General features: G+C 41.2%; 1 protein-coding gene across 1 annotated transcript; it reads right to left on the bottom strand.

Annotated features, from left to right (window-relative positions):
• Window positions 1-189: 189 nt before the first annotated feature.
• Window positions 190-27,979, bottom strand: lrrc49 (leucine rich repeat containing 49). The gene is made up of 11 exons (XM_080458778.1): window positions 27,710-27,979; window positions 24,620-24,768; window positions 21,881-21,964; window positions 19,652-19,827; window positions 18,386-18,481; window positions 10,644-10,878; window positions 9,555-9,740; window positions 9,149-9,258; window positions 5,305-5,458; window positions 2,103-2,330; window positions 190-1,781 (listed from the first exon to the last, which is right to left on the bottom strand). The coding sequence occupies exons 2-10, from the start codon at window positions 24,632-24,634 to the stop codon at window positions 2,115-2,117; spliced, it is 1,272 nt and encodes a 423-aa protein (XP_080314904.1). The 5' UTR covers window positions 24,635-24,768; window positions 27,710-27,979; the 3' UTR covers window positions 190-1,781; window positions 2,103-2,114.

The following is a 27,979-nucleotide window of genomic DNA, read 5'->3' as shown; positions in this document are numbered from 1 at the left end:
TTGATCATCTACAGTTAAAAAAAATTATTGAAATATGTACACTATATACACTACGTGTGATAACATCAGTCCATTACCTTTATTTAACCTGCTATTGTGGCCTGACTGCACGCAGGACATTATTCTGTCATTATAGCTGCAACGCAACACTTTTGGATGTTTGTGGTTCAGATAAACACAATCATGAGTGAATTTAAAACTTGGTGAGGTTTATTTAATCTTTCTCCAGAAGCAGGTTCACGAGTCATGAAGGTTTGAACAATGAAAATATACCAAAAACCTCTTCAGTTATTGACAAAAAATAAAATATCTACTGCGGACAATGTCGATTTTAGCAACTTCTGTTTGTATTGAACGAGTTGGACAAAAAAATTCCAGAACTTGAAGAAATTAAGAGTAGTTTGACATAAACTGCACAAAAGTTTTAATTAGTGGAGCAATTTATTTTACTTTTTAAACTGCAAACTTGTGATGTTTTCTGAAAATGTTTATTACGTCATAAAATACTTTCTATTGTTTTATTGTGTTGACCTCCATGTTTGTACACTGTGAATATTATTATACGTACCGTGAAATTACTGTGCTTCTGAGCAGTAACAGTTTTTTACTGTTTCCTCAATGTATAATCTGAAAGCTTAAACTCCTCTGAAGTATATCAACCCATTTCAAAACTAAAGAAAACAGTCATCTATCTTTGGGTTGCAGAAGATAATAGCCGACTTTAAATGAATGTACATAGTGGAAAGATCATCAAAGGGAGGCAGAAGACCACATAATCTCTCTCTCTCTACACCTACAGTCAATTTAGAGTCACCAATTAACTTGTTTCCATAAATACATATATTATTGAGGTGATGACCCTTTCAGAGTTACTAGTCATTCAAGAAGTTTAAAACTGCTCCAACGCTCAGTGAAGAAAGTCTAATTTATTGCCCAACCTGCCGCTGTGAGCGAGTGGTTGATCTCCAGTGGAGCGGATGACTCGGGACAGCAGTCCCTGTCAGCTGCTCGGCGTGTGTGTGTGGACGAGTTAGATGCTGCGTCCCCCCGCAGACACTCCTCCGGGCCGGGGCGGTCTCCTCCACAGACGGGTCTGGGTAAAAAAGGGTTGAATTTCTTTCTTTATATTTTGTTGGGATGGCGCAAGTGAGGAGCGCGGGAACAGGTGGTGAGAACCTGGCGGAGCCTCTACACCTCCAGGGACATTCCAGTCGGAATTCACACTATACCTGTCATAGTTCCTCCAGACTGCTGGGCTGTGAGGTGTTCATAATGCCGTCTCTCAACATTATTGCCAAAAAGACAAGCTAGTTGAGGAGTGGATTCTTGTTCTGGTAGCAGGCGCACGCTTTCAATTAGAATGGAAATGATCTGAATGGAAAGACGCCACAGATTCCCGCCTCAACAAGAGAAAGCATGCAAACTATATGCACAACTTCAGTGTGAATGCAGAATATTTTTAATACTAATACAGAAAATCAGTGGTAAACAAAGAAAACATTGTCCTTGTGTGTGCCCTTACTTTCGTGTCAGGCCAGAGGAAGTGAGCGAGCGGTGCGTGGGACAGAAATGAGTTTCAAGACAGAAATATCATTCAAGTCTCAAATAAGGAGACACTGGTCATTTTCAGCAGGTGACAGTAGTGATGTCGCACAGGGATCATTCAGAAGGCTTTTAAAGTGCACAGGATGCTTTGTCAGGACCCACGATGCACTGGGAGTCGGTAAGTCTCTTTAAACTCTCTTCAAGTATGAATCAGGTCCAAACTCTCAGGGGTCAACCTGCAAAGTTTCAGTGGAAATCTACATTCAGTCGAGATGCCTTTGTCATGACAATTCCTCAAGACATGTTTAAAACACAGTAGTATATATCCATCTGAAGACACGAGTACCAACAGTCTGGAGAATACACACTTCAGTTTCCAAAACCTTTAAAAACTCTAGAATGAAATCACTAAGTGATTGTGTGTTATCGATGGGGTGTGAGATGACACAAAGTAGGTGCCCAAGGTGTGTGTGTGTGTGTGTGTGTGTGTGTGTGTGTGTGTGTGTGTGTGTGTGTGTGTGTGTGTGTGTGTGTGTGTGTGGCCTAATAGTTTGAACCTTTGGTTCTTTTCACTTGGTCTCAGAGAGCTTTGCCAGGCTGGCTTGGCGGAATGCCGCTCGGTCCCTCATCTCCAGCACACAGTCTTTCACCATCTCTGCAAACATGGACGGCCACAGCTTGTGCAAAGCTTCGCCCTTCAGGTTGGTGTCTGACGCCCTTTGGACCAACTCCCGCAGGTACTGTTCTATCATGGCTGCACGCTCCGCTGACTCCACAGTGCCCTCCTGTGGGGAGGAAGACAACGTTACTCATGTGGATTCAATTTATAGCTGCTCGGAAAAAAAAGTGTGAAACTTTCAGACTTTTCTAGCTTTTTATTTTTGTTGATTTGTTTCAAAATGTGACAGACAGACAAAGCTCCTTTAGTAACAAAATAGCCATGCCAGTTTGTGGTTTTCCACTTAACCAAATATACCTGTTTTAAAAATAATATGTCATAAAATCTTAATATAGTGTTAACAATGCACAAGTGAGCAGTAAAATAACAGCGTAATAACCCTGAAACACCGAACAGCTCCAAATCTTCCTTGTGTTTTATTTCAAAGATGTAGGATACAGTTTTGGAAAACCTAAAGAAATTCAACGTAGTTAGTCTCGATATGAAGCTATTTTTACTGAAGCTCCTGCAAAATACAGTGAAATGCCATTTGCAGTATTATTATATTGTTTCCTTGATATGTCAAACCCAGGGCTGGAATAGATCTGGCAGGCTGGTGTTAGCCCACGGGCCTTATGTTTGACACCCCTGATATAAATGATCAAGGAGCGATGGTCACATGAGTTTTGCAGGTGGTCATCTAAGAATAACACTGAGTGACATCGGATGCAAACAGAAGTGGTTAAATGAGGGTTTGAGGTGCATTAGGCCTTATTTATATGAGAATGAGATGCTGGAAATGGTTTGGGTTCACAGTTCATTGCTTGAGTTCACTATGGAGTGACTGAATGCAGTGCTGAGTACAATATCGGATGTTACACAGTGGAGTGTGTTGGTGAAGGAATGTATCAAAACATTTTAGAACATCACAACAGATAAATCTGAACTTGGAAAAATAAACAGAACAGAAAAATGCAGTCTTGGGGATGATCTATCACAATGTCAAACATCAACGGAAGACATTCAAGATAGAGTGCTACACCAATGAAAGAGAGAAAATATATTAGAGCCTGCAAGTTAAAGTAGTGGGAGCCAGATGGGAAAATGCCAGCAGCATATCTGCTGAAGGCTCGGAAGATTTGTAACTTCTTGTCAAAGACATTAAAAACAGACATAATCATAAACAAAGCAAGCCTTTTCAGAGGTAGTAAATCACATTGTGCGCTACATGACTCTGTTAACAATAAACGTCTTCCAGTATTTTGTGCAATCTAGAAAATACCCCCAACATTCCACATTCATGAAGGCAGATACACTGCATTGATGATGCGCATTAATTTGCACGACTGTCAGACTCAATGCTCGATTTTCAAAGCCAATCTTCTTGGCATGGCCATGTTCAGCTACCATCGCCGATATGTCCTTTATTGTTTTGCCACAAGACAGAGAGCAATGAAGGGATAGGGAAAGTAAATGTGACAGTCAGGTCTGAGTTGTGTCTTCAAAGTTAAAGGAAAACTCAGCAGTGTGTTAGTCAGGCCGATCTGCACCACTGCACACGTGTGAACAACTTGTTAATACAGGTTGCCACTCAGCCTATCATGATACTTGGAGTGGCTCAGCAGCGGCTGGATAAAGGTTGGAGTGAACTGGGTAGCAGCATTCATCCCCTAAACCATTGAGAGGCTCCTATTTCCATTAGACCACAGTTCATTATTCTAACCTGACACATTGATACACGTACCCTACTAAGACAAAAAAACAAAAAGACCCTTGACATTCTTGTCTCAACAGAGAAAGTAAAAATGAGACACAATATCTAGAAAACACAAGTTAAAGAAAGATGGAAATGGTTTTTTTTGTATCATTATTTATGTTTCTGTCAACATCAATAATCAGGATAATCTGTTATTGTGATGGTTGAATTGTGGCCAAAATGTGTACATGCACAAAAAAGAAGTGGACTGTAACACCAGAATGGACACCAATCAGCACAGACACAGACAGAAGCATCTGCATGCAAATAAGATCAGAACATCATTTTTGCTATTGCCAGTTTCATTCCACAGAAAAAAAAGAAAAAGTGAAAGTAGCTATATAATATATCTGCTTGAGTGGCATGTTATCCCAAATCCCATTTATCTTCTGTAGTGTGATTCAACAGAGGAGAGATTTAAGTAATACTCTGAACCAGGAGTAAGCCCCAGTGTAATCATGTTAGCAGCGATCACTGTTAAACCTTTGGGGTGTAATGAATGGGTTTTATGTCATGTCAGTCTGTGCACGCCTTCTGGTAATACAAGAGCTGCTTATTACACTTGCTAACAAAACTGTGGCTTTAATAGAAATTTAAGGAAGCTCAATGGCTACGTGGTGAAGACAATAAGAAAATAACCAAATATTTCAGATATGTATTTTTTAAATTCTAAATCTAAATATTGTGTATTGACACCAGCAGCAGATTCACAAATGTCCAGCCATTGTGTTCGTGTATGTTCAACAAAATGGAGACAAAACATGTAGATGGTTGCTTTGTCATCTGATGTTCTGTTTTGCATTTTACTCTGTGTGTTTATGTCTTCTGTGTGTGTGAGGATGGATGGATGAACGTTTTTTCCAGCCAAACTTCGAGAAGCATTTGTTTGTGCAGACATTGGATGAGTGCTGCCCCTGCGCTCTGGTTGTTTTATTTGTAGTGTGTTTGGATTTTTGAGTTAAGTTAGTTCTACTGGTTTGTTTAGGTTGTGGCATTTTGGGCAGTCCCACCAGATGAATTCTGAGTTACTTCATTTCAGTTCATTTGTAAGTTGAGCTGGTGGATGCTGAAGAAAGAAAGAGGGGGATTTCATGATAGATAATGGTCCAAATGATAATGCATCACAACTTGGAATTTAAAGACTTTTTGGAGTGAGTGATTGTATTTTAGCGGTTGACTATGGAGAGAATCCAAACTTGACAATAGCATGACAATGAAGGGTCAAACTCATTTGACACAAACAAATTCGTACCAAAGCTGATTGTTCAACTGGCAACTTCTGTCTTTCCCAGGAGTTATTGCAGTGTTGGTTTGTAAAACTATAGAGAAGAACTCCAGGACGAACCTCGGGACTGTCTGCACTACAGTCTCTGCTTGGGTAGTTGAACAGCGCTCTGCTGAGACCTTCTCCGAAGAGCTTCCCATTATCCCGCAGCTCCTCCGGACTCAGTCCCGCCCGCCGGCCACGTCCCTCCAACAGGAACTGCAGCTGCCGCTTCCTTTAGGGGTGAAGACAGAGAAGAGCGAGTCAGGAACAGGATGACAGTCATGAGGGTGTGTTCTAGTGTCGATCTTCACTCGTTTGAAAAAGAATTACGAATTGACACCAGGGACAGCTGACCGAGCCCTCAGAGCTTCAAATACACCATTGACATGACACTTTGAATGAAATATTAGTTTGAATGCATTTCCATGAAATACAATATCTACATTTCAACCAAGAAGACAGATATGCACAGTTACAAAAGCAGCAGAGTTGCTGCCGATCAGTGTGAAATCCGGACAGTATCAGGATGCAGGAGATTTCCAAAGGAGGCTGGAGGTAAAAAAAATAAAATAAAAAAATTCCATACGAGAAGAGTCAGTGTGTAAAAAGTATTTGAGTGGGCACCAATTGCACATCATCCTCGTTAATAAGCTGCAACCATTGAACGCATCCATCTGTGAGTGAAACTGAGGCGACAGTTCATTTTGAAGGAGCAGTAGTGGTGATCAGCTTCCAGTGAGTGAAATCTTGTACAAACAAAATGAGACGTGTGGTGAAAAGCTGTGACAGAGCTTTGGGTTTGAGCCAAAACGATTGGTGATACTGTACTTACTATGTGAGCTCCACAGAACGCAACCGTTAAACATCCACTGCAGCAGAGTAGCATTTTTTTTTTAAAGCTGGAAGTCTTTGATAATATCGCGCTCATTCACTTACACAAAAAAATCCATGTTATTTTTCTCTGCCATTTGACGTGTTAAAAAAGTTAGCTCTTCTCACCTTCATCAACACAGGACTCCAACACACTATATTCCTCTCGCAAAACATGTGCAACTTTGTGAAATAAACCAATGAAACGAGAAACAAATCACATTTGGCCATGCAACATGATAAAAGTCATACATACTTTAGTAGATAGCGATTACTGCTTATCCCTGTGAAGTAGATGAACGAGCTACGATAAATTCTAATTCAATTACATTATATAGTAGTCGGTATACTTGTGATATAATTCAATATTAGGAGATATCGGCTGTAGAACAGATCAACGCTTTCTGATGTAACCAGAACTGAGTGGATATTTCTACCTGTTAGTTTAACTTTTTTTTTTTTTTTTTTTTTAAAGAGAACATCTGCCTCTTTTATGTGTGTTCATAAACGGGCCGTGTCATAAGGTCACACTTAAATCCAGGGTGCGATTTGCTTGGCGGGATCTGGATTGGATAGACCATCCTTCTGGTCAACTTCTCCCTCACTTCTGTTTATTTATTTTTACTGCCGGGTGGTTAAAATCTCACTCCCCTGCACTGTGATTAAAGATTTTTAACACCTCAGCAAAGCAGATGTCACATTTTATTTACACCTTTTAAATTCACACTTTGTGTCACATCGAGTGGTAAATTTGAGGTTATGCCTTATTTTTAGTATGCTCATTAAAATAAACATTGCTTATCCATGATCAATAATTGATATTTGTTGACTGGCGCTCATGAACAAATTTTACTTCAAAGTTAAAGTGAATGTCTGCAACCGTTACATTTATCATGGTCTTGCTCTTTTTTTTTCTTCTGGATTACATCATTATGTTCAGTTTTACTGAAACACAAAGGTTAGGGTAGTTTTTTTTCCTTTGTTTATAAATTGCATCCTGCTCATGGTTGACAGTATCTGCAGCCTGAGCAGCCTCAGGCTTCAAGCAGGCTTCGAGTACAAAGAAAACCAAACAGAACATCAAACCCAAAGTTATTTCAGAAGGAAAATCCACCGTACAGATGTGACTCTTTAGATGAATCCTGGTGTGATTACAGTATTAGTGCAACCCATTGGTGGAATTTGTAAATGCTTCCATCTGCATGAAGAAAACAGATCAAGTCCCCTAAAAGACTAGATCTCCGTCCACTCTCAAATGTTTTCTGGTGCAGTTCAAGACCAAACAAGGACCAGGGAGCTCCAAGTGAACCAGAGAGGTTTTTATATCTTAATGGATGTTTATAAGGGCTGGGGACACATACACTGCAGCACCAACCATTGTTGTAAAAATTTCCTTGCATGATATCCTACACGTGATTAGCACATTCCAGCAGGTGTTTTGCGCCCACCTTTACATCCAATATTGAAAATCAGTGTAGACACCCACTGTTTCTCACTTAAGGTCTGGATCACAAGCGCCAACACTGCCTCCAGAGGATGGTGGAAATAAGTTAAAAAATGAATGGTTAGTGCAAACCCTAAAACAATATATACACATATAAAATGGCCGACCTGTGTGAAATATGGAACATTTAATGGTTTATACAGAACAAACATGATACCACACATGGATAATGTTTCCTTAATGAGTACAGCATGATGGGTTTCACTTAATGTTCCTGATGCAGCGAGAAGAGTGAAATGAAACTGAAGTGACATTTGAAAGCACTTGTAGATTTGTGAATCATAGTGGGAGATATAGTGCAGCAGGAAAATGTCTATCACATCTAGCTTTTGTCTTGTTGACAATAGTGTCTGCCACACACATTCTGATTGGCTAGATCTCCTGGGAACGCCATAACCTTCCTCTCCTGACTGACCCCTGCAGGAAACACGACACCCCAGCAGTGTTTGATGCTGACGCCACAGCCCACTGAAGAGGGGCACACAACAACAACAATAACAACAAATGAAAATCATGGAGCAAAGATGGGAAACAGGAACACTCTCCCTTTGATGTTGTTCACTTTTTCTCTCGTTTGCATTAAACCATTTGTGCAAATAAACTGGAAGTGTTAGATGCACTATTTAACTTTACAGGAGTGATGATGGACAAAATGTGTAAAATCCGTTATAACAAATAGAAGCATTTCATTTCAGGGAATGTGTGTATTATCTATCCATGACATTATGTGGATATAATTTGTCCCCAAGTTCACTTGTTCATTTTCCTGACTGCAACATCTTTGATTTTTAACTTGGTTCATATAACACTAAACTTTTCATAAAAAAGAGATTTTTGAAAATTGTTCAAATAAACTCATTTCTTCTTTTGTTCAAACAGCAAAAAGATCATTTTCATCTGCCCTTTGCTGTCACTGTTTTTGTCTGGAGGAAATGACTGAGTCTCTTTACCAGATAATTACTGGCACTGCCACAGCAATCCACGTCTTTAATTATAGCCGAAGAGGAAAGAAACAAAGATGCACGCTCGACAGTTTTTTTAAGTGGTCAAACATGAAGCACGTTTTCACACCGCCGATTTTGCTAATGGCCTCCAGCAAGATCAGAGCCACTGAAGTAGCCGTGTGCGTGACAAGGTGAGCAGTTTTCTGATTTGTGAGGATGTTTTCCATTGACCCAGAGTGACAGACCTCAAGAGTTTTTTTGGCTGAGGAGAGAGAGGAATGTTTGTGTCAAAGTGCCAAGTACCCACCCTTACCCTGAGACACATAGTCTAATTCCCCTGGCTCCTCGGTGCCAGGCTCTGTCTCCGTGTTCCACACACAAACCTGCACCCGCGCGTACACAAATGTGAACACACAAAATTCCTCACACAGGCATGCACACACATGTACAGAAGCCAACATGCTCAGGAGCTATAACTCACATATGCACATTTAAAAATCCACAGATTCTTCTCATACTTTGACAAATAACGTGCACAGTCTCAGGACACCGCTGGTAATGAACTGCACTGAATGTTGTGTTGCGGTGTGGATCGGGATCTCACCTGGACTCCTCCAGCAGCAGCAGGAGACGGCAACGTGGAGTTTCAGTGGCTGCTATGTGACCCAGAGTCCCAAACACCCGCTCTGCTGCGATCACGTCATTCATGGTCACCTGAGGCGCACACACACACACACACACACACACACACACACACACACACACACACACACACACACACACACACACACACACACACACACACACACACACACACACACACACACACACACACACACACACACACACACACACACACACACACACACACACACACACACACACACACACACACCAATTGGCTTTAACATGTGGAGGTCAATACAATAAAAGCCTTTTGTGGAGACCTACATATTGTGACACACAAAGGAAGAAATAGATTTTGGGGTCAAAACCAAACAGTCTCTCACCTCCTGGCCATTGATCCTCTGCAGGTTGAAGTGGTTCAGGCGGTAGATGACGAAGGAGCGCCACAAAGCCAGACTGACCACTGGGTTGCCCTCGGGGTGGATGGTTAGCTGGTCCAGACGTCTCACCTGAGCCAAGGCTGCGAGCTGCGGCAGACGGCTAATGTTGGTTTCCAAGAAGATCATGTGCTAAAGAAAAAAAGCACAAATAACTTAAGATATTGATTAATGACAAATTCAAAACCACTTTAAGAAACAGGAAAGCACTGTGGATAGAATGTTCATATGATAATATGAGACATGAAAGTTATTGTCTTTGTTTGCATATAGCAAAGCAAAATAAGCAACATCTCAAAGACAGGAATTCTAGACTGGTTTAATACCGTAAGATAAGAAACAGGCCAGCTTATATCAACTAAAAAGAAGCCATTAGGGTTATTGCAACCAACAAAGTAGACATCTAAAGTCTGAACCTTTTATGTCATGATAACAGGGATCATTTCAGGCAAAAGCATTCGACAGTGGAGCACATGGGAGACAAAGTCATCACATGGTTCATGACATGTCGTATCAACATATATTGAACATAAAACGAAAGCCAGCTCCAATTCGGCTTGAAAGGGAGTGAGAAGAAGAAAACGTATTTAATCCCACCACCATCTTTAATTAATATGCTACACAATGAGCTTCACTGTTACATCTTCCATTTTTTCATAAACTATGAACTGATTTGGCAATCATGTATACAACACTCTTTAATAAAATATACAGCAATAACTAAGTAAAACATACCAGCAATGGTAATAAACAATATATCATCAATGGTAAGGAAACCAAAACACATATCAACACTAGTAGACAGAATATTGATATAAGATTAAGACCCACTCTCTCTACATTGTGACCAGACCTGATGTTTATAAACAGCTTAAATCTGTTTGACATTGCTTGATTTGTATTTCCAGTCTGTTCCAAAGTTTTACTCCGTACACAGACACTAAAACTTTTTCCAAGTGGATTAAGCTATCGGCAATGTAAAATCTCATTGTCCTCTCAAATGTCGACTCGGTTCATAACAGTATCCAAGCTCACCGATAGATTCGGGAACTTGACCCGTGTTCGCGGCAGTGTTGGTACGATGGCGTCAAAATTGATGTAGCGGAAGGTGATTACAGTGACAGCGGCAGCAGTCTGGACACCCCAGCCCCTCTCCAGGGCCTCCAGGGCCCCGAGCCCGAATAACCGCAGAGTGTCTCCATCCAGCTCCGCCAGGTGACTGTCGGACAAGGACAAGCTCTGCACGCTGCCACTCCCCGTTTCCACAAGCCTGCAAAGAATGGAGAAACACACACAGAAACGCTACTTGGACGTGCTAAATTTGCTGAACAGAGTCCAAAGTGCTTCGATCACAGTTGGTTGAAACTCAAGACTCTGTGCAGAGAGGAAGAGGAGGCAAGAGAACACTAACTGCTCCAGTCAATGTCCTATTTGTGTTGCCCAATTGCTCCCCATTTTCCCGCACGGCAGTTGAAATACCCTTCCCTGATAAGAGAGTCGTGAGAGTGGAGAATTTGGGCGAGTCTCAAGGAGACATAATCTCCCTCCGCCGGAGCCCATGCTGCTCGGCCTTCTTAGTCTGCCGACACTCATGGGACTTTGCAGCATAGCAGGGCATCGGATGGCCACTGGCTGCACGCTACTCCACTGTGATCATTTCGAGTTCATCCTGCCAAGAAACTAATCGCCCCTGTTCATATTTCAATCCAACCTAACTGCGACAGAGAGCCATGGTGGATAGAGGATTAATCCTTTGATGGCAGAAGCCTTATCCCAGAGCCTTGCACAGACCCATTTTTAGAAATGTGTGTAGAAAAGTGACACAATGGAAAAGACAATGTGCGGAAGAAGTCATAATGTAAACAGAGATTCCATACTGTGAGACCCGGCAAAGATTACATTTTTATATACAACCGATTACTTTCGTTTTGCAAGTGAGGAGCAACTGAGCCATGAGAGACTGAAGGAAGTCAGTTTAAAATGAGATATAATCAGATCAACCTAGAAGACCAAGTAAAGCAAAAAGAAAAGAAAATGCAAACACATCTCCCCACTCGCTGGGGGGTCAATCTTGCAGCCTGCAGGCGAATACCAAACGTAAAGGCTCCATTTTGCTGCATTGCAGTGTCATTTCAAGTGTAAAGAAATTCAGTCACTGAATTTGAATGCCGTTACCAATATATTCAGTAACAAGAGGCTTGCACTGTTTTTACAGAATGTAGGAGGCCTAACACAACACTCCCTGACAATCCAGGGATATCACAGTGAAAGACAACTACCTTAATAACTAGTAAAGCAGCATTTGCATCAAACACATACTCTGATTGTGAAAACATGTAGAAGTCGGCAGAAACCATGTGCCCTGAAGTGAAAGTCTATTGAAAGCATTAACCTGAAGAGAAACACTGATCGTCCAGAGGATTTCAGATATTTCAGCAGATTTGAGAAGCTCAAAGTCAAATCAATCGTTGCAAATTTTGGAACCAACAGAATCTAAAGAAATTTTTTTTTATAAACTGCTAACTGAGGACGTGTTTTTTACACCAGAATGCATTGTGAGAAATAGCACAATGTGTTTCAAAGCATTTGAATCAGATCTGTGGCTTCATCAGTTTATGATGTTATCTTAGTTAAGTCAGTCTGGAAAGACTTATTAAAATAAGGTGAGAAAAAGTCAATCTACACATATTTGTTTTTATTCATTTACTGACCATAAGTTAAAAAGAATATAGCAAATTTTCCTGATGTCCACATAATGTGTTCAGACTGCTGTCATCTAATTTTCAGTCCTGAACCCAAAGATATTTAATTTACTATTCGATTCTTGATGAAACTACAGATTTATTTTTTGAAACACATTTTAAAACATTTTTCAAGATTTTATACTTTTCACTCAATTGAAGAGTAAACAGAGTGAAGATGGCAAAAATATGACAAAAAAAAACAGTTTTCACAGTGGAATACTCTACTTGGACATCATAAACTTTAGCTGCTGGAGAGCAGACATGACACAACATGGACATCAGGTCCTCGGTGGGGGATAATTTGGCCTTGACTTGCTTCAATGGAGTCATTCTTGTGTTCGAGATATGTGAATGGTCAAAATGCCTCAGGAGATGGCAAAGTTCAGGCCAAGGAAAGACCACCTGATAGTAAAACAGGTCACAACTGTTCAGCCTTTGGGGCGTGCGTGCGTGCGTGCGTGCGTGCGTGCGTGCGTGCGTGCGTGCGTGCGTGCGTGCGTGCGTGCGTGCGTGCGTGCGTGCGTGCGTGCGTGCGTCCTCACAACCATATAAAATACACATTAAACACAAGTTGCAAATTAACTAGAAAATACTAGTTCTTAAAAAAAAAAAGGAGTAAAACTTCTGCTTCTGTCCTTTTTTCTTTTGGGAAACACGAATTACTCGTAGACCTGAGCTGCTATTTTTATATAAATGAGGATCAAATATGATTTATTTTTATTTTATTTAGAGCCCCCATCACTAAATAACCTCAAACTTGTGCTTTTGCACAACCAATACGTGAGAACCAAATGGGGTGTGCCATGAGTTTGTCTTTGGTGTGAATTTCACTCTCAAGGTTTGACAGTTGACAGGGCTGCTTTACTTAGATCTTCAAATACAGTTTGAAATATTTTATCCTCTCCTAGTGATCAAAATAATCAAGCGGTAGGAGGCACTGTGGGCCTGACCTTCAGCCAGAAGTAAAGCTCAAAGCAAGATAAACCATAAAACCCTGCAAAACTACATTTTCTGAATATATAAAATACAGTTGAAGAAAACGTTACTCCTCGTACAAATATGCATCTTAAAGATATATCAGTAAATCATTAGAAATCTTGCTTTGCACGTAACAGTATTATACTTCACTCGCATCTACAATATCTTTTAGTTGGCATGGCGACAGATTTTACAGACTTTGGTATAGAGTAGCAATAATCTGGTAAATTAATCATGAATGTAGGATTTTTGTATTCATATTTGTATGAACAGAGTGGGACAGCTATACACTGTACGAAGAATGCAATAGGGTTGTTCATCCAGCATGATCAGTGTTAGGGAACGTCCCATAAAGTCAGAATATTTGCCTAGACACATCATTTGCCTTCATGTACAGATAACATCATTGAACATGTGCCCTGTAAGACTTCATGAAATATCATGGAATGGTTACAGCATGGGGAAATCCACTGGAGTATTGGAAGAAACCAATATTTCATGTCTGAATCACACTTAGTCACTGAGCTCCCCTGAAAGAATAGGAAGCATTTCCGGCCAGCACCTTGATTACAACACAAACGTGTGAAATGTTGACGTGCGCAGCATGAGCACCATATGAGGTCAGTTACTGGAACACAACCCACCTCAGGGATGAAAATAGATCAACGGAGAGTTTCAGAAAGTGAATTGAAATGACCTCTGTTCCAAGAGCAAATTTGTGTTTGGTGGATTGTCTCACCTTGTCTAACCCTTGCTGTAACAAATGATCTTCTGTTCCTCGTGATGTGCCAGCAGTCCTTCCCTCATCTCTACTGAACACGTGTGGGATCAGCCAGAACATGCTGTTTCATCCTGGACTGACCAACACAACCACTTTGGTTGATTTGCAATAAAAGGTGGTTGCAGAAAGCGCTGCCCTCTCAGTCAGGTGTGTGCAGACTGCTGAGCCTGTGAATGGTCTGTCCACATTTTGCTCCTGTTACTGAGCTCTGTTGCTCATCCCACTAATGCACATTGCGAATCTTTGAAATATGGCACCATTTAAAAAGGGAAATAAACAGACTTTCCAAAGGTATAGGATTTATTGCCAAGAAGCATTGTTACGACGTAGAAATAAACAACCATTTTATTACTTTTAGTGTTGAGTTCAACTTGGTGAAATGAAAATGTTCAATGTCATTTGTGTTGACTGATGATTGTGCTAAAAGCTAAAACTTTCCAATGAACGCAGCTCCGACTGGGAGCAGGTGTGAGATTTAAAGACCTGAAACCAGAACTGGCAGCAAGGAAACTTAGCAATGGCCAAGCCTAAGTGTGTAATATTTCAAGCAGACACGTGGATATGAACACGGACCGAGACGGGGAGGCACCAGACACTGACAGGCAGTTTAAACGTCGGGACACGCCACGCCTCCACAATGTAAGATCGGCGAGGGCTGTAAATCAGGAGGGGGCTGAAGAGCGGAGCGGGAGATTAGAGTGCAAGTGTACATGTAGAAGGATCGTGTAGAGAAAGCCGGTAACTTCTGTCTGCTTGGAAGGTTGCCATCAATGCACTCTACACCGTGTCGCACATTGTTCCCTCATAATCACAGCTGAAAGGTTGCCAGGTGGCCCCGAAAGAGATGAAGACAACAATGTAAGGAAGACGTGAGCCAGGACTCGGTTACATTGATAGGGATCTTGCTCCGACCTATTAAGAGTACGGTTTTAATTCAATCAGGGCGATTTCACTTAATCCCCCCCACGAGCCGAGAAAAAAGTAGATCTCAACAACTTAATCCCCTCTAAAACCCGACTTGTCCACGTCTGCGACGTCTGAACGCCGCGCAGCAGTGACACACACCCAGCATTACTCTTCAAGCTGTCATTGCAACGTAGTATTCAATCATTTCCCTCTCGAACAGCGATCCAGAGGTTCGGCTGTATGTTTATTTTGTGACGAGTCCTGCAACCCGTCAACGCAAAGTGCTCCTACAGCTTGTGTGCCTTCAGGATTTCGTGTTTCCTACAAGGACCCCTCTAAACCTTTCCCACCGTTGTTCAGACATCTCATGAGTTATGTTCCTGGAAAAAAAATTAAACCCTGCTTAAGATTGTAGGACAAGTCTTTATTAAATCACTGCCTAGCAAAGTACAAAGTCCTCTCCATCCTCCCTCTTGGATTCCTGGGTAATAACTTTTCCGCTGCTGGGCATCGCTTGTTCCATTTCTCAGCGGATAAAAGGTCAAATAAATCACAAATAACCTGCAAATGAATTAAGTTTGTCCTCCATCACAGACACAATTTGGCACCGACACCAGCTTTTGTACCATAAATTTCATGAGCCTTTGTTGTCACTTTTTCATCCACTCTCACCTTAATTTGTCGCAGGACTAAACGTACCGACAGCAGCGAGAGATGACTTCATGAGTTTGCTTTATCGAAGGAAACAAGTGATTCCATTAAAAAGATGAATGAGATCAGTGCAACTGAAGCTTGAGAAACTGGCACAAATGATTTGAATATATAATTTGAAATTCCTATTTCTGTGTGGTCAGCAACCAAAGGGTCACAAAGTCATGCGAGAGTCATGAAGTGGTGGGAAACACTGATTGGTGTAATCATTTTATATTACATAGTCGGAATAAAGTCAGGGTTTTATGGACAATTAGTGCATGTAGTTGAGTAATCAACTGGTTGATCAATTGGCTATTAGTTTACTGACATAATATTCTATTTCTTTTCCTTTCTAAAAGTCATCAGACAAGTGGGGAAGATTTAGAGCAGAGGCATGTCTGACTCGTTGCGCTCTCCACTTTGTCATGTGACCCAATAGATGGACGAATATTTGGATCTTTAATATAAAGCGGTGCCAAAATGAAATAAAAACATGTCATGTCTTGGAGGACGTTTAGCGCCTCATTCAAGTGGTTTCATCAGTTCATGCTGTTTAAGTCCAGTTAGACCTGATTCAGTTTGCATTAGATATGCCTCCTACCTGGATAAATGAGAATAAATATAAATAGCATTTATTTGAATTGTGGCTACACACCAAAGTACCAGGAGAAAACCTGTACAGGCTCAGGGAAACTACGCAAACTCCACACAGAGAAATTGTTCATGGGTCTTTAATACAATGCTTAGCACTGCATCACTGTGCTAGACTCATTTTATCTTCCAATCTCTACTTCCGTTCCAAGTTAGAGTTTCAGACTACATTTTAAACAAATTTTATTTGTGTTTTATATTCAATAAAAAGGGGATCCATACACTGACAACTGTATTATTATGTAGTATTGAGTTAAGCTTTCTGTGTACAGGAAGGCTCTGGTTCCACATAACAGAAACTTTCACTTCCTTTGCATAGCCCATCTTCACAACCGTTAATCTCACCTCTTTATAATACATAAATGTGAGTCTCACCGAAGTGATCAAGTCTATTACAACGGGAAAAAACTGAAGTTAAATCATTATTGTTGGATATTTCAAAATACCAACAATAAAACTTTGAGGTTGAGTACAACTTTAAAGATTATATGAAAAAAGGGCAGTCCATGTTAAAAAATTCACCCGACAGTTAAAATTTTTAATAATTTACAACTATCAGTGGACATTCTTTGGACTATTCAACATTTAAATCATTAGTTTGTTTTTAATGGACAGTGTTCTGGAGTTAAAGAAATAGGAGGACACCCCAAGGTTTTCTCCATTCGATGTGAACATGCAAATGTTTCCTGCAGAGCCAGACGCATGGTGAATGTTGTTGTATGATGAAATAGTTTCAAAGAACCAACTTCAGTTCACTTTGATTCAGGCTTGGGGGCCGTTTGGTTTGCGTGTGGATTCTCTTTGGGCTCTCTGGTTTTGTTTCACAGTTGTTTTCATGATCGTTTGTCTCTGATGGACTGTAACCTGTTCAGTTTGTACCCTGCCTTTGCCCCCAGTGGGATGGAATTGGCTCAAGCTCCTGTCAGTAGGATGAAGCAATATAGAAGGATGGATGTTGTCCTGGCTAATGTAGACTTCATCCAGATGTAAAAATGTACCTAGAAATTAACATCTATTGATGTTAATGTAGGATTGTTATGTATGGCCTGTAACTAATCATTCACCATCTCTTCATGGTGCATTAGTACAAACCTTCTCCTGCTGGTCGCATTTCCTGGGAATTCACTCCCCCGAGGATCTGATTAGTGATGTCAGCCAATAGTAAGAGCGTTGATGTACTGGGCTCCAAAAACAGCACAGTTCATCCATCATTTGTCCCATTAGACTCTCCAACCGGGGGAGGATGGTGCAAGTTTTTGCACCTCTCCAACATTAATCAGATGTAATCTGGACTCGGCTGGGTAAGTATCACCACTCTTCCGTAAATCCACAGTGTTGAGCAAAACAGCTTTGCTATTCCCCTCCCACTCACAAATGCTGAGGATTTCTTCCCTTCCAGTTATAAATCTTGCTTCTGTTTCAAAGCTGTTTGTAAAACAAGCTGTTTGACCCACAATACAAGTTAAAGCAACTGTGGTCGACCGAATGCACAAAATCCGGACATTACTCTGACCTGATGGCAACGTGAATTAAGTTACAACAGAGCCTGGGAAGGGGAGCTACTGCTATTGAAGGATTTTGCTTGGGGGCCAGTCTTATAACCTAGTGCAGGTAGAAAAAGTCGTCGTTGGAACCTGTAATAATAGTCTTCGACGCAGCCCCCACTATCATCTCCGCCCTCTCCCTCATAACTCACCCAGACCTTGACAGCAAACTGCAGGAGGCGCAGAGACACTGTCAAGTTAAGTGGAGCGCAGATTGTTTTGCACGCACTGATTGAAAGCTTCCAACATCATGTTGTGAAGACAAGAAGTACAAAACTTCCTCTGTATACTTTTTACATCCGTACACTGATTTTTCCCACATTTCAAAGTAAATTGGACCACTGCATTACTAAACGGAACAGTATGGTTTTCAAAAGAACAGGTCTCACCAGAACTCAATTTAATATATCATTTCTGCAAATTATATTCTGTCACCAACTTTTAATATTGAAAGGACAGTGAAGGAAGCTGATGTCTTACTTGGGGTCTCGAGGGCTGTTTGGACGGCTGTTGGTGCGGAGCCTACTCTCTGTTCCCGAGGATGGTTTCTCTGGTCCTGAGCCGGGGCTAACCCGCCTGACGAAATACAGACAAACACCCTCGGCAACAGTGGACACATTTCTTCACAGAGAAAATAAATAAAATGAGAGCCATTTTAAATACAAAACAAGAACTTTTTGAAATAGAAGCACACACATATCATTAAATCTCACAGACTGCCTTCTATATGACATTGAATGTATATCATATCACAGCTTAGTCCCCCCAAAAAAAGGATTATATACATGAAACAGAAGAAATCCAGAGTTTGGCTTCACCAATAGGCAGGAACCATCTCTCAGTCCAATACTAATCAAATGCTGCATTATTCTCTCTCCATAAGCAAGTAAACCAAGAGGCAACTTCATTTTTTAGGACGTATGGTTCACAGTGTATTATTTCTTCAAATAATTTAAAGCAGGATGAATTAATTATTACTGCTTTTCATCCTAAATCAAACCTTAGAATAAAAAGGTGAAAAATCAGCTAGTTTTTGGGAGTCAGCATTACCTGCAGGCGCAATAAACACATTAATAAAATTTTATGTTGAATTGTTCAGTTATTGGCATGTTTTAATATCACCAAAATGTGGGGTTTGGATTACATTCTAAAAATTGAGGAACGCTTTATAAAATCGCATGTCATTGCACAGGCGCTATGCTCATGTTCTTCATTCCAATTTCAGTATATCCCTGACCGAAGTTGCACAAAACTTTGTTTAGCGTCTCACAAATAAACTATATCCGGAACAGGATATAGTACGGGATTGTTGCGTCATTTGTTCAAAAATCATATTTTCTGAAGAAGCGTCTTCCTCCTTGTAACTGATTGACGTTGAGTGACTCTGTCATTAGACTGACCCACACAGTGCAGACAGCTTAGCAAGACCACTACTTTCACGCTATTACCGCAAACTAATTATGAGTGAAAAGTAAGTAAAGCACAAGTTACTTTTCAAAGTAGGCAGTAGGATGTAGTACATGGTATTTAAGTAACTTGTTACATACTGGTCTTTACCTTCTAACTAGAAGCGGTCGAGTCAGACATCCGTCACCAAAATGAGCCTTTTCCCATCATGATTGCTCATGTTCAAAGTGTTTTTGTTTTTCTGTTTCATTAATCTTCTGACCGTGATGAAGTCATTGCTTGGAGATACTTCGTTATAAGTGGTGCTATGGAATTAGAATTGCATGTAAATAAATGTACCTGGGTTCATCTGGAGAAGGCTCCTGTACGAGGCCGTTGGTCTGGGCGGGGCTGTGAGCGGGACTGTTCTCCGGACTCACTTCTTCTCTCGAGCCATTCGTGGGTGGCAGCTCCAGGCAGGCCCTGACGCCCTCCCACTGCTGCGCGGCATTACGGATAGCAAGGCGCCGCTTCTCCTGGAAGAGGGAAACACAAACACACACACACACACACACACACAGAAGAGGTTTCAAGTGACAATTCTCCCGAGCAGCACAAAGAACATAAATTAACATGATAAAATCTCTTTGTAGTTTCCGTATTCACTAAAAAAACAAAACATAATGCATCCTGTCTTCCCTGTCTGTGTACGAGTATAAAAACTGCATGTGGATACATATTGTCTCAATTAAATGAGATCTGAAGACATGAAGACATGTGTAGGTTGATCACATCTGCAGCAGATAAGAAAGCTGCATCTCACCCTGCTGGAATAAAGATGCTTCTCTGCTTTTTTTTTTTTCCTTCCTATTGTTCTTTGTTGGCCAAGGTGTAGTTTCGATATGCTCGGCTGTGGAATGTGCCACTCCTCAATGCACTGGTGAGTCAGTATCAATTCATAGAGAGTCCTGCGTCCTCCTGAACCATTGGCTGCTCCATTCAACATGATAGTTTCTTCACGCCGAGGATTAGCGAGAGTTAGGTTACTCAGAGACAATGAGCTGTGCACATGAATCCGTCACAGACACACACACACACACACACACACACACACACACACACACACACACACACACACACACACACACACACACACACACACACACACACACACACACCTTAACCATAACCTTAAACTTATTGACCCACAGGAAACGGTCTTGTTCATCTCAAAACTAATCAAACAACTAAGTTATTTGAGAAATTAATGAGGGAAAACAATTTCAACTTGAACTCTTTTGAGGTTTCCCATCAACAAACAGGTAAAAGGTGTCAGTCATTGACGACATGCTAAACAAACAACATTCAAATACATGCAAACATCCAGACAGCACTGCTGATGCAGATATACATACATATTTGTTTCCAACGGTTTGCAGAGACAATATAGTTTTTAATGTGACAGAAATCAGACTTTATCATTATATATTAATATCCATTACGTAAGTAAGCATTGTTGTGTGTCTGGTTCTCTTGTATTGAAGTATACGGTAGATATTCACTTTCTATTCAAAATAATAAATATTTATGTAAACACCATATGTGATTCCTTTAGCTTGAAAGTGTCCAGTGATTAAACCATTTAGTTCAGACTCTGTCGTCTCTATTGTTCTACAGCCTGTGTTTGACCGGAGTGAACTTAAACAGGTGGATTTAATGTGATCCACCCCACTTTCTGTAAGCTCAGTATGAGCTGTTACCACCAAGGAGACGATTAGAGGTCAGTGATGCAAATGTAATCAGTTAAAGACCTCCTTGGTGCCTGTATCAGTAGCTATTTCCAACCATAGCCTGAAATAAGTGGAGTTTCACAGGCTGTGCTTGCAGGATAATGTAAGATGATTAATCACCTAGTATGTGGGCTCCATCTATGCATTGTGAATTGTTTGCTCATTGTGCATGCTCATTTGTACTGAATTTGACACTTAACACTCCTGCTCTAGAGACTAAGTCAATATTCTCACGGGAAACCGGAATGGAGCGATTAGTCTTTTTGTCAATAAGAGTCAAATGTTCACAAAACAAACTGGAACACTTTGTTTGGTCATGATGAAGTCATTGTTTAGGTATATTTCCATTTTGAGCTGAACACTATTATTTTTCTAATGTTTACATTGCAAAAACCAAGAAAGAAGGTCTTATTTCCAATAGACTTTCATTTGTTGCAGGTATTTTTCTACCAAAAAACTGTAGAAAATCCCATTGAAGGTTTTAAAGATGATTCCCACATTTTAAGAGTACAAGTAGACATTACACAGATGGGTGAAAAATGAATCATTAATAGGTGATGTTTTCGAACAAGCTTTGTTGATATCGAAGGTTAATTTTGTATTTTGAACAAATTCTCATGTGCATATGAAAAACAAACAACTTCTTGACATACATTTAGCAAACCGAGGCACCAGTGTGTTCAGAGAATACTTAATCTCTTCTGAAATGTAGGCCGCACTGCGCATTTGCAATGCAAGTCAAAGCAAAATCCAGATAACATGAGGAATAAAACAAGAGCAGATCAGGCTGGAGTGGTACCTTATGAATGGTCTGCTTGTGACTCTCCCTCTTCTTCTCCTCGTCTTTTCGAGCCTGTACACCTGCCATGCGCCGATCCTCGTCCTGAAAGAGATAGCCGGTGCAATCAGAGTGTCGCTCCATTCAGGAGACGTGAATAATTGACGAGAGAGGGGCGACGCCACAAAGGACGCCGGGAGAAGGACTGTTCCCCAGCAGCCGAAGTGGACCAGCGTTAGTGGAGGAGGCTGAGAGAAAGTCTCCCACCAGCCGGCTGCATCACAAGGATTATCTGTCTGATTTTCAGTCTCCCAGATAAACTGAGCCCAGCTGTTGGGGGAAGCCAAAACTCCCAGAATGCATTGCTGCCAACACAATCTGAGGGTGGCGGCTAAGAGCAGAGGGGGTATTCAGCTGTGTGTGACGAGCTTGGCGCAGACGAGGCGGCGGTGTGATCAATGGGGGCAAAATGACGGTGACGTCGGCCATCGGGGAGAGATTAAGGAGCAGTGCAGTTTTCCTCCAAAACAGTTTCTACCACCAGACTGTAAATGCTTTTGTCTCCAACTGATCAATGTCTTAGTGGCTGCAAAAAGTTGCTTCTTTATAGCAATAATTTTGTCTTTACTTAGGCAGCATCCATCATGTGGATTATTTCAGCTCTAAAGGGTTCAGTCAACGGTAAAGAAAAATATCCAATTTGATATAAACATACCACAGTGTGAGCTAAATCCACACATGAAGCATATGCAGTTATTTTTTTTTAAATACGATCTATCAGAAAAAAAAGGGGGCTGAAATCATGTAACACTAAAATAAATAAAGTAAGTTGAAAAAAAAGCTGGGATTAAATCTTCAGGGAGTATTTCATATTTTCTGCTTTCAGTATTTTATTGACCAGTGAACGAGGGTGCAGTGAAGTATGTTTCCCCCTGGTCATGAGCCAGCCATGTTCGATTAGTCAGCGAGCGCTAGCGTCACTGACCCTCATCAGTCACTAAAACACAACGTGTGATTTGCTTGGATGGGAAAAGATGTATACCCCCCTTCTGGTCTACATATGACGACCTCTTTTGTGGGATTATATTTATATTATATTTACCTCTCGGAGAGGTTAGAGGGAATAATATGTATGCTCCTCAGCAATAATGGACAAATGTGCCGCGTGCATCAAGTTGTTGAAGAGTTAAACATTTCTTGGCAGCCGAAGACAGAAGAGAGACTTTCCCAGAACTGAATGTTGCTTCATTAGCAAGCACACTTTTACTGTTTTAAAGCAGAATACAAATTAATCTTTTTCACGTTTTGAGACCTACGTTTTGTCACTGTTCAATCGTTTAAATGAGGCTGGGAGACTAAATGAGGCATTTATTAGCACAGTGCTAATATTAGAAAAAGGTTTGTTTCACAAGAACTCAGAATAGAATAGAATAGAATAGAATAGAATAGAATGGAATACAATAGAATAGAAATAATTATAAAATGAATGATGAGTAGCTGGTTGCAGGCAACCTAAATAGATCAAATTAAAAATATGTCCCATGTAAATTTGATTGCTTTCTAATATTTCTTTCTTGGATGTGTTGTGTGAACATTTCATTCATAAATATCAGCTCATCTATCCGCAGTCAAGCAAGGATTTTCTGGCAGCTCTGGGCACTGCGGGCATGTTCAACCAAATCAACCAGAGAGGAAAATCTTCAGCAGCTAAAACGCACACGCTCCCTCAAACCACTTGAAGATACAGTTTGAAAATACATCATCAAGTCACTGATTAATTTATGAATACTGCCTTTTTTTTTTTTTAAGATAAGTAAGGTCGCAAGCAGCATTGTCTCCAAGTCCAATAGCTACAATGTAAGGATGTTAAATCAATTTTAATGATAATGTAACCTGCTCTAGAGCACATTTACCTCACAAATCCATGTGAAAACAGGAATATTGTTGAATTTGGAGTTATAAGTTTCCTTTATGTGACTGTATCAGCATTTTGTTTGGAGGGCAAGGTGTGTGATACTTACAGATTCCTTCAAAGTACAAGCTCAGACCTGGGTGCTCCCTGCTTGACAGCTTCTAAATGCATGCTTATGTTTCACGGCGGCATAATTCCTGCATGCTGTATAAATACTATGACTTCATGTTTCATGCGGGGAGTCATTATTATTAAATCGTTCCAAGATTATACGTATTATAAAAAGCTTATCTGATTGGCAAGGTTCAGCTAGCCATGGTTTTTTTTTTCTCCCTCTGATACGTAACAGGGAGTTCAATGAGTGCATTGAAAAAGTGTGAAAGGAAAGATGAATATTAGACTGGAGATGTTCAACTGACAGTGAATTGGAGGGAAGAATGTTGGTCCTAATAAGTTAAGGTCACAACTTGTGTATAGGCTTTAAGGATCAGACGGTGACATGAATCTGCATGTCCAAATATCAAAACATCCCATTTCTATTGCGATTTCTTCCTCTGTGGAAGACCTGTGACCTACTGCAGGCTGATTTAAGTTCCAAGCAGCTTCTCAGTGCTAAATCGAGTCTCCAATAGAGGCCCACATATCTGAATAAAGCTCATACTAATCTTTCAAAATGCTGTTTTTAGTAGCATTTGGCCACTTGCCAGTTACTCTCCTGTAAACACACACACACACACACACACACACACACACACACACACACACACACACACACACACACACACACACACACACACACACACACACACACACACACACACACTCAGATCCGGTTTGTTCAGTCTTACTGTGATGCGCTTCATGTCCAGCTGTCTCAGATGAAGCACACAGCGTAGGACGGCCTGCTTGTACCATGTCTCCAGGGCTACAGGATTCCCATCCAGGGTGAGCTCAGAAAGGGTGGTGCGACTCTCGCAGGCAGGCTAGCTGATTGAGACTAGAGAAAGGGAGAAAGAGCGAGAGAGAGAGAGAGAGAGAGAGAGAGAGAGAGAGAGAGAGAGAGAGAGAGAGAGAGAGAGAGAGAGAAACATTGTGAATAAGCTCATTAGTAAAAGCCACACATAAGCTTCCTGTGCAAGAAGTGACTGGATTCAAAGCTTCATGGTACCACAGAGACATGATGATTTAATCCTGAGAATCCCACACAGCCATCAGATGAGACAAATCAGCAAAATCTCACCATCTATGCTCCATTGTCAAACACTGTGCCCCTACTTGTACTGACAGAAGCTAAAACATGTTTTGATAAAATGGTAATTTAGCCAACACTTAGGCAGTCTGATGTTACTCAGGGGGCAATAATAATAGTGAAAATCTGCTGCACTGTTAAAATTGGCCTGTGGTAAAGGGAGACATGAAAAAGCAGAGTCATGCTCTCTGAGGCAGAGGAGATCACATCTCTGCTAATTTGTGGTAATAACCTTGATGAAGCATTTGCATGGAACTTCCTACACACAGACGTGCTACACAGAGCCTGATGGTGGCTCTTTGACCAAAGCAGGTCAGACAATTACATCTGTTGGACCATTAAAGCGACAACTGTGAATGTCTACAGAGCATAAAGTCAAAATCACGGCTACTGATGAAGCCATGAAAGATGAAAAAATGTGATGAGATATGATAAATTACCAAGATATGAACATATAAAAACCTATTGTAAAGCCAAGTGTTTATTTGATTTCTGAATTCAAAGGTTTTAAATTAATCACGATTATAGACAAAATCCCCAGAAAAAAAAAAATGGTTGATGCTGGACAGCTTATCAAGAGCACACACATTGGCTCTTATCAACAGATGTATTAATTGTATTAATAATGAGCAGAATTTACTTCAACTTGTTGTTCAGTCGCCTACAGCGATTATGTGTCCCCTTTGGGAAAGTTAATTGTTCCCAGCATGAGAGTAAGTCTAGTTGAAATTAATTACCAGTTTGAGTTAGAGCAATGACATGCAAGCAATGATAAACAACTACTTTTATTCAAAATGGCATTTCAAACTTGTCATTTGTCATTGTAAATTCGATTGCTCTCTCTCTCTCTCACACACACACACACACACACACACACACACACACACACACACACACACACACACACACACACACACACACACACACACACACACACACACACACACACACACACACACACACACACACACACACACACACACACACACACACACACACACACACACACACACACACACACACACACACACACACACACACACACACACACACACACACACACACACACACACACACACAAGATTCTGCTGCCTCAGCATCGTCACTGTCAGCTGCCTTTAAACCAGCTGCTTCGTCTGGTCTTTAAACTGCAACCCTGCACTGGAACCTAAGGAGGCATGACTTTATAGATATTTTATGTTATTATGGCTGAATTTTGCTGATCATATATGGATCACATATGTATCAAGAGTGTGTTTGATTAATATACTCATGTTCACAAGTGATAATGCGCCACATATTTGGAACAAGCTCCTGGAAAAAGCTGCAACACAAACTCAAACTATAGCAGACCTTTCGGTTTCATTTTGTGCTCAATTGTGTCTTTTCAGTTTGTAATCCATTTATTTTTCATTCTCTTTATTTTGTTTGATCATTTTAAGGCTTCATAATGTTTTTGTTTGTTGATGTGAAGCCTCTTCAATTGCCTTGTTGTTGAAATGTGCTAAACAAAGGAAGTGCCTGGCAACTTTACCTGCACTTGCCCCTCAATGCCACAAAATCCTGATGTGTGACTTAAAACTGTCATTTTTCCTCGTGACAAACAGTAATCTGATTAACACCAGGCAGGTTTCACTCAAAACTGGATCAAATTTGATATTCACTGCAGTTTACAAATGTTATTTGCTCCAAGTTCGTCTGCCGAGTCCAAAACTACGGCAGGTAGACTGTGTGAGCTCGGCCTCTCTACCTAGCAACAGAGCACCAGTGTTCTCCTATCAGCATTAAACACTTTCAAAAGGCAAACACACCACATTTCTACAGGTACACATATAAACAGGTGGGTTAGATTTCAATACTTTAACAAAAAACAGAATAACAAAGTCATAGGAGATTGGTATGTCTCCACATTATGAAAGAGAGTTCATAAAATATGTGGAATTAGGTGTCACTCTAAAGCCAGATGAGTCTGGGTAAACGAGCGGATTATTTGTTGCCTACTTCACTTGGTCCTGATTCTCTCTGTGGCAGAGTATCAGACAGTGAATGAGTGAGACACCAGAACAGCAGGGGTGGCTTCGGCTGTCAGGTCGGATCGATCACTGCACAAGGTGACTGTGGCGAAGGAGGCTAATGAGCGCTGAAACTCACATGCAGGCCTCCCACTAGTGGGCCGCCTCATTCAGCGAGCAGGATGCTGCTTTACCAAGTTAACTCCATCACTGAGCCCAGAGGACGGGGGGAGAAAAACTGAACACGACAAACAAAAGTGCATAAAGCAGAAACAAAACACACCTCCTATTACACACCCTTACCTTGTTGTGCTGCTCATGGAATGACTCAACCTGCAAATCAGAAATCATTACCTGCATTATTAGAACTTCTCATGTGGTGGCTGCATGTTATAGACTCTAGTAATGAAGACAGCTTCCAGACGGCTGTTTTCTAGGTTACAGGAACTGCCTACGACGGCAAACCTGTGTGTGTGTGTGTGTGTGTGTGTGTGTGTGTGTGTGTGTGTGTGTGTGTGTGTGTGTGTGTGTGTGTGTGTGTGTGTGTGTGTGTGTGTGTGTGTGTGTGTGTGTGTGTGTGCGTGGCGGGAGGGGAGGTGGCACCCTCCGGCCACCATCCCCCGTCCCCCTGCCCTGTGGGAAGGAGGGAGTTAAGCAGCGCTAGCCCTTCTTCTTACCTGGTGATGCGCTTGAGGAAGAGGCGCCGCGAGCCGGGCAGGCGGTGTGCCTCCGCGTGGAGAGATGGAGGGATGTAAGGAGGAGGAGGAGGAGGAGAAAAATGTGCTCATGGAAAGGGCACTGCATCGTTCCTGCCGTCAGAGCTCTGTATCCCTCGCCATTCCCTCAGTCACCTTGCAGCTCTCGACTCCAGCGCGCAGCATCCCCATCCACCCTGCGCATGCACGCACGAGCACACGCGCACATATACAGACACAGCACGCTGCCTT

The sequence above is a fragment of the Lipophrys pholis genome, assembly GCF_963383615.2.
Source record: "Lipophrys pholis genome assembly, chromosome: 2".
Lineage (NCBI taxonomy): Eukaryota > Metazoa > Chordata > Actinopteri > Blenniiformes > Blenniidae > Lipophrys > Lipophrys pholis.
The sequence above is the reverse complement of the archived record's forward strand: the minus strand, read 5'-3'. Positions and strand labels throughout refer to the sequence as shown.

Bases quoted from the DNA above. Each gene is read 5' to 3' on its own strand.
- lrrc49 (XM_080458778.1), bottom strand. The intron at 18,482-19,651 runs GTACATTTATTT...GTATTTCGTCAG, and splicing joins CCTTCTCCAGATGAACCCAG to GCGGGTTAGCCCCGGCTCAG. The intron at 5,459-9,148 runs GTGAGATCCCGA...TCACCCCTAAAG, and splicing joins CTGCTGCTGGAGGAGTCCAG to GAAGCGGCAGCTGCAGTTCC.